General features: G+C 46.8%; 1 protein-coding gene across 7 annotated transcripts in view; it reads left to right on the top strand.

Annotated features, from left to right (window-relative positions):
• The first annotated feature begins 10,129 nt into the window (after positions 1 to 10,129).
• The window catches only part of mybl2b (MYB proto-oncogene like 2b), a 39,884-nt gene continuing 34,603 nt past the window's right edge, over positions 10,130 to 15,410 (top strand). For 6 of the 7 annotated variants that reach the window (XM_086005668.1, XM_086005664.1, XM_086005667.1 and 3 more), the window contains exon 1: positions 10,213 to 10,332. In XM_086005668.1, coding sequence (XP_085861794.1) covers positions 10,313 to 10,332 — 20 coding nt within the window. In that variant the 5' untranslated portion in view covers positions 10,213 to 10,312. Of the gene's footprint in view, positions 10,333 to 15,410 lie in introns of all 7 variants that reach the window. The other variant, XM_086005666.1, reaches the window with a different exon arrangement.

Here is a 15,410-nt window from a genome sequence, read left to right as displayed (position 1 = left end):
GTTTTATACTGTCGCTGTTTATGGTCTGTGCAATTAATTGAAACCCACGTATTTACTTGATTTGTTCAGCTTCCGAGAGCGATCATTTGTGCAAACTATTAATGTCAATCACATCTAATTGGCTCAGGTCCAGCCGGTACCTGTTGTGTGGGGGATTATTATAGCAGGTGTGGCTCAATAGGCAACGCTTCTCCGAGGCAGAAAGTTCAAAGGCCTACTCGGGAGACTTGAGCTAAAAAACCAGACTGCCATTCTAGTGTAGTACTGAATTGTTAGAGGGGCTGTCTTTTGGATGAGATGGTAAACCAAGGCCTTGTCTGCTCTTTCAGTTGTATGTCCTGTCTACAAAAAGCAGGACAAATCCAATTTGGCCAATTACTGACCTATCAGTCTACTCTCAATCATCAGCAAAGTGATGGACGGTGTTATCGACAGTGCTATCAAGCGGCACTGACTCACCAAGAACCTGCTCACTGATGCCCTGTTTGGGTTCCACCAAGACCACTCGGCTCCCGACCTCATTACAGCCTTAGTCCAGACATGGACAAAGGAGCTGAATTCCAGAGATGGGGTGAGAGTGACTGCTCTTGACATCAAGGCAGCATTTGCCCGAGTGTGGCATCAAGGAGCCCTAGTAAAACTGAAGTCAATGGGAATTGGGGGGGGGGGAAACTCTCCACTGGCTGGAGTCATACCTAGCACAAAGGAAGATGGTTGCAGTGGTTGGAGGAGAATCATCACAGCCCCAGGACATTGCTGTCGGAGTTCAAGCTCGTGTCCAAGGCCCAACATCTTCAGCTGCTTCACCAATGACCTTCCTCCAACAGAAGGTCAGAAATGGGGATGTTCGCTGATGACTGCACAGTGTTCAGTGCCATTCACAACTCCTCCGATAATGAAGCAGTCCACGCCCACATGCAACAAGACCTGGATGACGTTCAGGCTTGGGCTGATAAGTGGCAGGTAACATTTGCGCCACAGAAGTGTCAGGCAATGACAATCTCCAACAAGTGAGAGTCTAACCACTGCCCCTTAACAGTCAACCACTGAATTCCCCCACCATCAACATCCAGGGGGGTCGCCATTGACCAGAAACTTAACTGAACCAGCCACATAAATACTGTGGCAATAAGAGCAGGTCAGAGGATAGGTATTCTGCGGCAAGTGTCTCACCTCCTGACTCCCCAAAGCCTTTCCACCATCTACAAGTCACAAGTAAGGAGTGCGATGGAATACTCTCCACATGCCTGGATGAGTGCAGCTGCAACAACACTAAAGAAGCTCGACACCATCCAGGACAAAGCAGTCCATTTGATTGGCACCCCATCCACCACCTTAAACATTCACTCCCTCCACCACCAGCGCACCATGGCTGCAGTGTGTACAAGATGCATTGCAGCAACTCACCAAGGCATTTTTGGCAGCACCTCCCAAACCTGCGACCTCTTCCACCGAGAAGGACAAGGGCAGCAGACACATGGGAACACCACCAACTCCAAGTTCCACTCCAAGTCACACACCATCTTGACTTAGAGGTATGTTGCTGGGTCAAAATCCTGGAACTCCCTACCCAACAGCACTGTGGGAGTACCTGCACCACACGGACTGCAGCCGTTCAAGAAGACGGCTCACCACCACCTTCTCAAGGGCAACTAGGGATGGGCAGTAAATGCTGGCCTTGCCAGCAACGCCCAGATCCCATAAACGAATTTTTTTTTAAAGTAAGGAGTGTGATGGAATACTCTCCACTTGCCTGGATGAGGGCAATCATAGAAATTTCTTTTATAGCATGGAAGGAAGCCATTTTGGCACGTGGTGTCCGTGCCGACCAACAAAGAGCTATCCAGCCTAATTCCACTTTTCATCTCTTGGTCCGTAGCCCTGTAGGTTATGGCACTTCAAGTGCACATCCAAGCACTTTTTAAATGTGATGAGGGTTTCTGCCTCTACCACCCTTTCAGGCAGTGAGTTCCAGGTCCCAACCACCCTCTTGGTGAAGAAATTTCCCCTCAAATCCCCTCTAAACCTCCTACCAATTACTTTAAATCTATACCCCCTGGTTGTTGACCCCTCTGCTAAGGGAAATAGGCCCCTCATAATTTTATACATCTCAATAAGGTCTCCCCTCAGCCTCCTCTGTTCCAAAGAAAACAACCCCAGCCTTTCCAATCTTTCCTCATAGCTAAAATTCACCAGTCCAGGCAACATCCTCGTAAATCTCTTCTGCACCCTCTGGTGCAATCACATCCTTCCTGTAATGTGGTGACCAGAACTGCACGCAGTATTCTAGCTGTGGCCTAACTAATGCTTTATACAAAATAACAGAAAACGCTGGAAAAACTCAGTAGGCCAGGATGCATCCGTGGAGAGAGAAACGGAGTTAACGTTTCAGGTCTGGGACCCTTCATAGTGTTTTATACAGTTCAAGCATAACCTCCCTGCTCTTGTATTCTATGCCTCGGCTATTAAAGGCAAGTATTCCATATGCCTTCTTAACCACCTTATCTACTTGGCCTGCTACCTTCAGGGATCTGTGGACCTGCACTCCAAGTTCCTTTGTTCCTCTACATTTCTCAGTGTCCTACCATTTAATGTGTATTCCCTTGCCTTATTAGCCCTCCCCAATTGCATCACCTCACACTTCTCCGGATTGAATTCCATTTGCCACTGTTCTGCCCACCTGACCAGTTATTTGATATCTTCCTGCAATCTACAGCTTTCTTCTTCATTATCAACCACACAGCCGATTTTAGTATCATCTGCAAACTTTTTAATCTTACCCCCTACATTCAAGTCCAAATCATTGATATATCTTTCTTCTTAGGCAGTCCCTCGGAACCGAAGATGACTTGCTTCCACATTAAAAATGAGTTCTCAGGTGACTGATGAGTCCAATGCGGGACCTACAGTCTCTGTCACAGGTGGGGCAGATGGTGGTTGAAGGGGCGGGTGGGTGCTTGAGTTGACGTGCGCTCCTTGGGCTGCCTGCGCTTGGCTTCTGCTTGCTCCCGGCGAAGAGACTCGAGGTATTTGGCGCCTCCCCGGATGCTTCTCCTCCACTTTGTATGGTCTTGGGCCAAGGATTCCCAGGTGTCGGTGGGAATGTTGCACTTTTTCAAGGAGGCTTTGAGGGTGTCCTTGAAGAGTTTCCTCTGCCCACCTGGGGCTCTCTTGCCATGTCGGAGCTCCGAGTAGAGCGCTTGTTTTGGGAGTCTCGTATCGGGCATGCGGACGATGTGACCCGTCCATCGGAGCTGATCGAGCATGGTCAAAGCTTTGATACTGGGGTTGTTGGCCTGAGCAAGAACACTGACGTTGGTGCGCCTATCCTGCCAATGGATTTGCAGGATTTTGCGGAGGCAGCGTTAGTGATACCTCTCCAGTGCTTTGAGGTGCCCGCTGTACATGGTCCATGTCTCTGAGGCATACAGGAGGGCAGGTATTATTACTGCTCTGTAGACCATGAGCTTGGTGCCGGGTTTGAGATCCTGGTCTTCAAACACTCTCTTCCTCAGGTGACCGAAGGCTGCACTGGCACACTGAAGACGATGTTGGACTTCGTCATCGACGTCTGCCCTTGTTGACAGTAGGCTCCCGAGGTATGGAAAGTGTCCACGTTGTCCAAGGCCTTGTCATGGATTTTGATAATAGTGGGGCAGTACTGTGTGGCGGGGGCAGGTTGGTAGAGGACCTTTGTCTTACGGATGTTTAATGTAAGGCCCATGCTCTCATACGCTTCGGTGAAGGTGTTAACGATGGTTTTGAGTTCAACCTCCGAGTGTGCACAGACGCAAATGTCGTCTGCATACTGTAATTCGACGACAGAGGAAGGGACGACCTTGGATCTGGACTGGAGGCGACGGTGGTTGAACAGTTTCCCGTTTGTTCTGTAAATTAGCACCACTCCAGCGGGGAGCTTACTGAGAGTGAGATGGAGCATTGCTGCAAGGAAGATTGAGAAGAGCATTGGTGCTATGACACAGCCTTGCTTGACCCCGGTTTGTACGTGAATTGGGTCTGTGGTGGAACCGTTGGTCAGGATCACGGCTTGCATGTCATCGTGAAGCAGGCGGAGGATGGTGACAAACTTTTGAGGGCAGACAAATTTGAGGAGGACACTCCATAATCCCTCACGGTTGACAGTGGCAAAGGCCTTTGTGAGGTCAAAGAAGGCCATGTACAGTGGTTGGCGCTGTTCCCTGCATTTCTCTTGTAATTGGCACGTGGTGAAGATCATGTCCATTGTGCCCCTTAGTGGGCGGAATCCGCATTGCGACTCTGGGAGGGGCTCTTCAGCCACTGGGAGAAGGCGATTGAGGAGGATTCTTGCGATGACTTTCCCTGTGGCAGACAGCAGGGAAAATCCTCTGTAATTACCGTAATTGGACTTGTCACCTTTCTTGAAGATGGTCACAATTACGGCATCTCTGAGATCCCCTGGTACGCTCTCCTCCTTCCAGATAAGAGAAATGAGTTCATGAATTTGCGCCAGTAGTGTTTCTCCACCATGCTTTAGCGCCTCGGCAGGGATTCCATCTGCTCCTGAGGCCTTGTTGTTCTTCAGTTGTCAGATGTCCTTTTCAGCCTCATGCCGGGCTGGGGTTGTGCTAAGATGGTGGTGGGTAGCATGCTGCGGGATGGAGTTGAGGACACTAGCATCAAAGACACAGTCTCGGTTAAGGAGATCTTCGAAGTGCTCCTTCCAGCGGGCACTGACTGCTTCCCTGTCTTTGCTGAGTACCTCTCCATTCTTGGCCCACAGTGGGGTAGGACCTTGGGTGCTTGGGCCGTAGGTGGTCTTGACTGCGCTAAAGAATCCACGCACGTTGTGGTTGTTGGCTAGCTGCTGGATCTCCTGCGCTTTCTTCACCCACCACCTGTTCTTTAGGTCACAAGTTTTTTGTTGGACCTCGGCCTTCAGGCGTCTGTAGAGCTGCTTTCTTGCTCTTGAGTTGCGTTACTGTTTCCAGATCAGGAATGCCTTGCGCTTGCGGCTTATTAGCTCCTGGATCTCCTGGTCGTTCTCGTCGAACCAGTCTTGGTGTTTCCTGGTCAAGTGACTGGGCGTCTCTTCACAGGTGCTGATTATGGAGGCCTTGAGTGCAGACCAGGCGCTGTGGACACTCTGTGTCTCTGCATCACTGGGAGTCATCAGGTTGTTTGTGAGGCGCAGGCTGAATAGGGCTTTCTTAGCAGGGTCTTTGAGTGCTCCAGCGTTGATTTTCCTGCGGCATTGTTTCTGTTGCCACCACTGTTTTGGGGCTACATTGATGGAGATGACAGAGCGGATTAGGCGGTGGTCTGTCCAGCAGTCGTCAGCTCCTGTCATGGCGCGGGTGATGCGTATGTCCATGCGGCCCCTCGCTCGGACGATGACGTAGTCCAGCAGATGCCAGTGCTTGGAGCGAGGGTGCTGCCATGAAGCCTTGTACTTGTCTCTCTGCTGGAACAAGGTGTTGGTTATGACAAGGCCATGTTCTAAGCATTTCATCAGGAGGCGGGTACCATTGGAGTTGGCTTTCCCTACCCCCTCTCTGCCAATCATACCTCCCCAGAGGTCTGTGTCCTTTCCAACTCTGGTGTTAACGTCGCCAAGGAGGATCAGCTTGTCACCGGTTGGGATAGGGATTGTTCAAGGCTGGAGTAGAATTCCTCTTTGGTCTCGTCTGTGGCTTCCAGTGTTGGGGCGTACGCACTGATGACCGTAGCACACTGGTTCCGGACTAGGGTGAGTCGAAGAGTCATGAGGCGCTCGTTTATACCATTTATATTCAAGTCTAAATCATTGATATATACCACAAAAAGCAAGGGATCTAGTACTGAGCCCTGTGGAACCCCACTGGAAACAGCCTTCCAGTCACAAAAACACCCATCAACCATTACCCTCTGAGCCAATTTTGGATCCAATTTGCCACTTTGCCCTGGATCCCATGGGCTTTTACTTTGGTGACCAGTCTGCCATGTGGGACCTTATCAAAAGCCTTGCTAAAATCCATATATACTACATCAAATGCACTACCCTCATCGACCGTCCTTGTTACCTCCTCAAAAAATTCAATCAAGTTAGTCAGACATGACCTTTCCTTAACAAATCTATGCTGACTGTCCTTGATTAATCCGTATCTTTCTAAATGAAGATTTATCCTGTCCCTCAGAACTTTTTCCAATAATTTTCCCACCACTGGCAGCTCCAACAACACTCAAGAAGCTCGACACCATCCAGGACAAAGCAGCCCCCTTGATTGGCACCCCCTCCACCACTGGCGTACCGTGGCTGCAGTGTGTACCATCTACAAGATGCACTGCAACAGCTCGCCAAGGCTTCTTTGGCAGTACCTCCCAAACCCGCGACCTCTTCCACCTAGAAGGACAAGGGCAGCAGGTGCGTGGGAACACCACCACCTCCAAGTTCCCCTCCAAGTCACACACCATCCGGACTTGGTAGTATATCGCCAATCCTTCATCGTCGCTGGGTCAAAATCCTGGAACACCCTAACAGCACTGTGGGAGTAACTTCGCCACACGGACTGCAGCGCTTCAAGAAGGTGGCTCACCACTACCTTCTCAAGGGCAATTAGTGTAGAGATTCACACGTCTCTGGTAAACCAATATGGTGGGTATATTGTGTTTAATCAGAGTTTAGGATGGAATATAACACACTAGTAATACAGCAAAAACATACGACCGTGACAAGCAGCTGATATTGGACCCGATCGGACAGGCGGCTGGCATGTGTAAACAGTTATCTGGCTTCTGGTCTCTCTCTCTTTCTCTCTCTCTCGGGCCTTCGATGGTGAGCATGGGATCACTCTTAAAAGAGCGTTCGACCAGCTGTTCGGCTCTCCCTTCTGCAGTCTGTGTGCAAGCCCTTGGGGTGTCACTTTTTATTCTCTTTTTAGGGGTGGGCCTGAGGCCAAGTTATTGACAAGACCATTTAACCTATAGAGGTTCCTCCAAAACTTCATCAACCAATGGCAGCTTAAGTTCTTTGTCTTGGTGTTTGGATGAAAGCCCTCCCCAAACGAAGGTCTCATTACTTCATCCTTGTTTTTACATTTTGAAGGTTCCTCCATTGGAATCCATCTTATCTCTTTTACTCTATCCCCCTTTTACCCAGCAAGTACAAGGCTCCAGTCAGAGTTGTCACACATTAACCAGTCGCTATCTCACCATTCTGACCTTCACAAGTAAGGTCTATATTTACTCCCTCTTTCTGCTGTGAACTTTTCTCTCAGAACTTTTACATTCCCATGAATTATGGTTTCGCGCTGCTTTCAGTGTTCAATAGCTGTTGCTTTATACTTTTTTTTCCCCTTTCAAAAGTACATAGCAACTTGCAGCTGCTTGGGCTATCTCACCTTCATTTAACAAATCTGTGGAGATTATAATATGGTTATTAGTAATAATGGAAGAAACATAGGTTGGGCCTTTACTGGCCAAATTAAAGATACATTAACAAAGTCAAAACCCTAACTTACAAGCAACAGATAACTAGCCTGGCAGGACCATCTTATGGGCCCCCGTGTGGAATGTTTATGTTGCACCTAATCTAACTGATTAAAAAAACTGTCTCAAATTCTAATGCAAGCTTTCCAGGAAAATGAAACTTATCATTTAAAAGCCATATACATTTTTAGGCACCCCTAGTTTCTAACATTAGGAATGGGCAATAAATGCTGGCATTTCCAGCGACGCCCACATCCCATGAAAGAATAAATAAATAAAAAATTCTATGGCACTATTTTGAAGAAGAGTTGGGGAGTTATCTCCAGTGTCCTAGCCAATAGTTATACCTCAGTCAACATCTGAACAGATTATCTGGTCGTTATCACATTACTGTTTGTGGGAGTTTGCTGTGCACAAATTGACTGCTGCCTTTCCTACTTTACAACAGAAGGGAAAAGTAAACAAACAAGAAGGAAGTGGGAGAGACCGAAGTGAAAGAGGAGGCATGTGAGGTAAAGGAGTGAGAAATTAAGCTTGAGGAAAGATAAGTCCAGCATAGAGGGAGAGGGAAAGGATATCTAAGTGGAATAGAGAGAAATGTGCAGACAAATTAAGACAGAGAGAATAAAGTGGAGAAAAAGAGATGGCAATAGCATAGTCCAACCAATCCAAAAAGCAACAAAATAATTTGCATTTTATTATAGCAACTTTAACATAGTAAAACATCCCAACACATTTCACAAAAGCAAAACAAAAAATTGATACTGACCCAAAGCAAAGAGATATTAGGAGGATGACCAAAAATTTGATTGAAAAGGTGGGTTTTAAGAAAGGTCTTAAAGAAGGGAACTCCAGAGAGTGGGACTTAGGTGGCTGAAGGCATTACTATCAATGATGAAGCAAAGAGAGAAGGAGATTCAGAAGAGGCAAGAGTCAAAGGAATTGAGAGTTTGGAGGAATGGCTGGAGGAGGTTTCAGAGATTGGGGGAGGGAGAGCATTAAAGACAAGAATAAGAATTTTAAATTTGAGGCATTGGGGAATGGGGGCTGCTGAGCAAGCCAGAATTGGTGCAGGGTAGGATTTGGGCATCAGAGTTTTGGATGAACTGGAGTTTTATAGTGGCTGGAGTATAAAAAGAAAGAAGTGCATTTATATAGCACCTTTCATGATCTCAGGACATCCCAAAGCGCTTTACAGCCAGTGGATTACTTTTGAAGTGCAGTCGCTGTTGTAATGTAGGAAATGCGGCAGCCAATTTGCACACAGCAAAGTCCCAAAAACAGCAATGTGATAATAACCAGATAATCTGTTTTAGTGATGTTTTTGATTGAGGGATAAATATTGGCCAGGACACTGGAGATAACTCCTCTGCTCTTCTTCGAAAGAGTGCCATGGGATCTTTTACATCCACCTGAGAGAGCAGACGGGGCCTCGGTTTAACATCTTGTCCAAAAGACAGTAACTCCGACAGTTGCAGCACTGCACTGGGAGTGTCAGCCTAGATTTTTGCGCTGGAGACTCTGGAGTGGACTGGGCCTGGCCAAAGTGGCCATCAGCAGGTCCAGGCAGCGGGCGACCGAAGGGGCCGTCCGGCCTGATTGCCTGCCTCCCTTTCGCGGCTATGTTCGCGCCCGGGTGGCCCTGGAGTTAGAGCGCGCGGTGTCCGCCGGCACGCTCGAGGCCTTCCGAGACAGGTGGGCGCCGCGGGGACTGGAGTGCATCATCTCCCCGGCCGATGCGATTTTGATTTAGGTCGATGGGCCTTGTTTGATGTTTTATTGAGTTGCAGTTAGGTGGCACACCAAAAGAGAGAGGAGACTCTGGAGTGGGACTCCAGACCCACAACCTTCCGACTCAGAGGCAAGAGTGCTACCAGCTGACACTTGGGAACAGCAAGAGGTCGAATTTGCAATAACATAAGAAGTAGGAGTAGGCCATACGGCCCCTCGGGCCTGCTCCACCATTCAATAGGATCATGGCTGATCCGAACCTAGACTCACGTCCACTTCCCTGCCCGCTCCCCGTAACCCCTAATTCCCTTATCAGCTAGGAAATTATCTATCTCCGTTTTAAATTTATTTAATGTTGCAGCTTCCACAGCTCTCTGGGGTAGCAAATTCCATAGATTCTCCACCCTCTGAGTGAAGAAGTTTCTCCTCATCTCAGTTTTGAAAGAGCAGCCCCTTATTCTAAGATTATGCCCCCTAGTTCTATTCTCACCCATCAGTGGAAACATCCACCCCGCATCCACCCGATCAAGCCCCCTCACAATCTTATATGTTTCGATAAGATCGCCTCTCATTCTTCTGAATTCCAATGAGTAGAGTCCCAACCTACTCAACCTTTCCTCATAAGTCAACCCCCTCATCTCCAGAATCAACCGAGTAAACCTTCTCTGAACTGCCTCGAGAGCAAGTATATCTTTTCTTAAGAAAAAAGGACGGGGGCTATTTTTTTCAGTTGCAATACGGGAACGCTAGAAATGTAAAAAAAAGTATGTATAAATGCTACCAGAAGCTCGGATGTGTTCTCTTTAAGGAAAGAAGCAGAATGGAACGTCAGCCCGGGGCGGGGAGCGGCCAGTGCGCAGGCGCAGCAGCGCCTCCACCAGTCGGCGGCGAGCGGCGGATTTGGCGGGTTTTAGGAAAGTGGCTGGCGGAGCCCGAGCGGCAGTGAGAGAGAAAGAGCCGCAGACAAGACGCTCGGCCGGCTCCGAGACACAAGTGCAGCAGATTCCCATCAGACCAGACTGCAGCGGTCCCCGGGGTGATTTATATATATTTGTTAGTTAGCCCACCTCAGGGCCACAGCCTACTCCCAGGCCGCAGTAACCCCGAGCGACCTTCCCTCCCTGTGCGAGTGACCATGGCTCAGCAGACCCTCTGGTAAGTGAGCGCCCCCCCAAAAAATCATCCTTTCCTCCTTTTGGCTTTCTCTCTTTCTCTCCACAAATGCTGCCTGACCTGCTGAGTATTTCTGGCATTCTGTGTTTTTTTTATTTCAAATTTTTGTTTTGATTCATCCATCTCTGTATTTAAATCCTGCTGTCCCCTCCCCTCCCCTCCTCCTCCCCTTCCCTTTTATTGTTTGCCCCATCTCCCAATAATGGGGGCACTGGGAGGTGGGGCTCCTCGCCCCCCCCCCCTTCCACTGGAACAGTTAAAGGGGATCTGGCAGGTTTTCAAAATTATCATTGAAGGTTCTGAGAGGATAAGTATGGAAATATTGTTTCTACCAGTTGATGAGTCAATAACAATGGTGCAAAGACTCAGGATTGTTGCTAGAAGGAGAAAGGGGCATGTTGGAATTTTTTTTATTCAGAGGGATATGAGATCATGGCATGCTTTCCAACTAGCTATTGGGACACAGACTAGAACATTGTTTAATGGGAATTGGATGTATTTAAAAAGATATGGGATAAGGCAGGGAAATTGCATTAAAGTTGATGTGGTTTTCCTGGTCCCAGGCATATTTAGATGGCCTGGGTACTATGAATACAGAAAATTAGATGGGCAGAGTGCACACTTGGAAGGGAACCCACCTAATTTTTTTTGTCCATTTAAATTAATGGATGGAAAATTGAGTGGGTTCCCTTATAGGTGTTTGGTATGACTTGTCTCTGAGTCAGAAGGTTGTGGGTTCAAGTCCGCCAGAGACTTGAACAGGTAATCTAGGCTGACACTCCACTACAGTACTGAGGGAGTGCTACACTGTTGGAGGTGCTGTCTTTCGGATGAGACATCTTCCCTCTCAGATGGACATAAAAGATCCCATGGCACTGTCCTGGCCAATATTTCTCCCTCAGCCAAGGCTTTAAAGCAGATTATCTGGTCATTATCACATTGCTGTTTGTAGAACCTTTCTTTGATTAATCAATTTGGATGATTAAATCATCGATTGGGAACCCTTAAACCATAAGTGCCCCCTTTTTAAAGGGGCACAAACAATGCGTTCCAAAGTATAATAAAACGAACATAAAAATCTTTTCAAATTATAATTTTGTTACTTGTATCCACTATGTACTCTAGTCCCTCTGGTGCCCACTGGTCATGGAAAGCCTCAATCATACTGGTGGACATCGCGTGCTCCCTCTCCAGGGGCACCCAGGCATGTAGGGCCTTGGTGTGCGCAAATTGCCTGACAGCTTTTCCTACATTACAACAATGACACTTCAGAAGTACTTAATTGACTATGAAACATTTTGAGATGTCCTGAGGCCGTGAAAGGTGCTATTTAAATGCAAGGTGTAGAATTGGGAAAATCCACCCCAATTTATCTTGAGCTGAAAAGCTAGCGCCAACACAGGTGCCAAAGGCTGAAAGGCCTCCTTTCTGCATTATTAATTCTACGATTTCAAATTTATTTTTTTAAGAGGAAAATGGTGGAAATATATAGAGAATTTCAAGATAACTTTTTGGTTGCGAGCCTTCATCAGCAAGGTTTCCACATTTATAATTTAACATTTCTAAGAGTGTTAGACAGCATTATTAGCTTGCAATGTTTAGTGTGTTTGATTTAATTTCCTACAGCAAAGGTAACTTTGTGAAGAAATGTTTAACAAATAACTTTTTGTTTGGAAGCGCAAGTTAGTTGTAAATTGACTTGCTTGTGATTGATATGAAGAAAATACTATACTATACATTTCTTCTTTCCCAAACACATTCGCCAAAGTTAATTTTGTGTTTAAGCTAGTGCTGACAACAGAGAGCATGGTTTTCATGCTGTCAGCTCCCAAATATAAAAGAGTTGACCTCCAGAGTTCAGATAGCATCAGACATTTTTGTGGGGCTTACAATCTGCTGCCAGATTAGATAGCACCTGTTCTTGTTTGTTAAGTGTGTAGAGCCAGTTCTATGTACCTGTGGCTTGCTTCATGGCAGCCATTTCTGCATCAGTTCTTGGGCCTAAATGTGCCCAGCCTCTTCGCTCCCCTTTCTAAACCTTTTAAATGAGTTTAAAGGCTGCTTGGTCTCTTGCTGTTGAAGGGAATTTTTTTTTCTCTTTATTAGGAGACATGATTTGCTCATGCATGTTCGAAAACAAATCTCCACCTTGCATATTAACCTTCAGTAAACCTAGAGGAAGAACGATGCTAAAATGGAGCAAATCGTAATATAAATCAGGAACATAGTGACATTGGTTGAGTGTGGATCTCCAGGGATCCAATCAATAATGTAACATTGGAAAAGACTGATAGTTTAATCCTGAATTATGCTACCAGTTTAATCCTGAATTATGCTACCTGTTCTACAACAGCTCTTGACTAAGGAGACAAATGGTTGTGGAACTCCTTGCTGGCAATACTGTGGATGTAGGTCCTGATCCAACCCTGAGCTTTGTTTGCAGTGCAGACACCAGCATTTATCTTCTTTGTGTCTGCTCTTCCAGGCTCAGTTCATGTGTGCAAAAATACAGATGCACCAAATAAATGACTGCATTGGAAACTGTGGAAGTGAAATACAGGAAACTTTGTGTTATCCGGAGGCTAAATGTCCGGCAAGCTCGAGCCACCGGCAAAAATCAGGAGCCGTTTTTTTTTTCTTTTCGTTGCTTTTTTCTCAACAGTCAAGCTCTGCAAGGTCTGTAGCTAAGCTTCAGCTAGAGACGCTACAGAGACGCTTGCCGACTGTTTAGAAGCTGTTGCTAAGCAACAGGGTTTGTTGCTTCACACGTAGCTGAAAATCTCTATGTTTCAACATTAGCGCTGGTCTGTCCGGCAGTTTTGAGGGAACAGCAACAGCTCGGTCCCGTCGGTGCCGGATAGCACAAAGTTTCCTGTAGCTTCGTAGTGTGCTGTATTGGCCTTTATTTAGTTCGAACTAATAAAATGGTCCCCCCCCCCCCCCCCCCAAAATCGCACAAAGCAATGACTAGTTCCTGATGAGTACCCCCTTCCATAAGAGATGAGGAGGGGGGGGGGGGGGGCAGAGGAGGGCACCACTAATACAACTGGTTCAAACAAAGTAAAACTGTATGCATGAGTTAGAATATAATGTTGTCCTGACCGTCAGTAAAACACTGTCCTGTGGTGCCACGGAAGGTTTGAGGCAAGCCGGTGGACACCGTGTGATTCCACTCCAAGGTCACCTGGGTACACACACGATATTGGCCTCTCCCCATCTTTGTCTCTGCTGCTTTGACTGTGCATTTGGTTGCTTTTGGCTCTATTCCCTGGTCCTAGGACTGCGGTACTCTCCATGTTTTCTCCCAGATGATTTATAGTTATACTATTGAAATCTTTCATTTATTGGATATCTATATAACAAATTTATAATTTACAATTATTGTTGATCCGGATGTTTACATAATTTATATTCTATGTATATAAATAAAAAGATTTTGTCCATTATTGCCCATCATTTCCCACAGACCTGAATCATCTGTGCTAAGCATATGAAAATCGATGCATTCTCACTTGTTACCAGGGCCCAATGCTTACATTTTTAGCCCAACTGTCACAGAGGAGCTCAACCCCTGCCTTCCTGCTCTCTTTTTAAGCCGAAGTCCCAGCCCCTGGCTCCCTACTTCCTTCTAGTACAAAACTCCAGCTCCCCACTTACTCAACGTACCACAGACCCTCACTGCCTCCCAACCTAGGTCTTGGGTGGCCCCCTTGCACAAAGGTGACAAGTTGACAGTCACACGCAGCAATGATCTCGGCAGTTGGTGCTATCAGAAGTTTGGAGCCCTGAGCCTGCCTCCTAGTCTGCAGGGCAGAGGAAAGGAGAAAGTGAAAGATATACAGAAAGTGGGATGTGCATATATAGAAAAAGGCACCATGTGATGGGAAAGAAAATAAGAGATGTGCTGAACAAGGAGTGTCTTGGACAAAGGGAGACAGTAAGAAAAAGTCATCAGAGATGATAAAGAAACAAGGAGCCAGAAAGAGCCGTACAAAGAGAAAGACAGATTGTGAGGCGGAAAGCATTGATGGTGGAAGGCAAAATAGCGCACCAGAGGAATAGTGATCATTTAATATTTAAAAAATTATAAGCAATACCACAGATCATTTTATAATTTTAAATGAGAATTTATAACTAATTTGTAAAATTATAATTGTTTAAATACATTCAAATTCTCCTTCGTACAGTCAATACGGTGGGGACTTCGTTACAAATAATGTTGTTTGAGATTTACATTTAGTGCTTCGTGGCCATCTTGTGTCACTGCTAGAATTATTTTTCTATGATTCCACATGTGTCCCCGCTCCCTCACGCTGACTGAGACATTGGGGTAGATTTTCCTGGAGCCGTCAGGCGGGGTTTCAGGTGTTTGTGGGGGGGGGGGGGAATCTCGATTTCAGGGGTCCCGACACCATCCCGCCCAAAACCCGCCTCCACGTAAGTTTCAGGAGAGGCGGGTACCCGCCCCGCACTGGGACCCGCCGACCCGAGGCGGGAAGGGATTAGTGCCAATTAACTGCCTGTTAACAGGCAGTTTTTAGTCTAATTCCTATTTTGAGGGGTGTCTGGGATTCCCGACGGCTCCAAACTACGCCAGGATAGAGGAGTCGGGTTGGAGGGGTCAAGATGTCGGTGTTCAGGTGAGTGATGGGTGCATGAGTGCAAAGGTAAGTGTGTTTGGTGTGTCTAAAGTGTGTAAAGAAGTTTAAATTACAGGAAACTTTGTGCTATCCGGCACCGACTGGACCGAGCTGCTGCCGTTCCCTCAAACTGCCGTATACGCCAGAGCTAATGTTGAAACATACGGAGATTTTCATCTCCGTATGAATCAACAAACCCTGTTGCTTAGCAACAGCCTCTAAACAGTCGGCAAGCGTCTCTGTAGCGCCTCTAGCTGAAGCTGTTGCTTAGCTACAGACGTTGCAGAGCTTGACTGTTCAAAAAAAGCAAAGAAAAGAAACGAAAAGAATAAAAGGCTCCTGATTTTTGCCGGTGGTTCCAGCTTGCCGGACAGTTCGCCTCCGGATAACACAAAGTTACCTGTACTTACCTTAACAGCC

This window comes from Somniosus microcephalus, chromosome 13, assembly GCF_052327205.1.
Source record: "Somniosus microcephalus isolate GS21.2 chromosome 13, FLI_Smic_1.0, whole genome shotgun sequence".
Lineage (NCBI taxonomy): Eukaryota > Metazoa > Chordata > Chondrichthyes > Squaliformes > Somniosidae > Somniosus > Somniosus microcephalus.
This window is presented reverse-complemented; position numbering and strand designations above follow the sequence as displayed.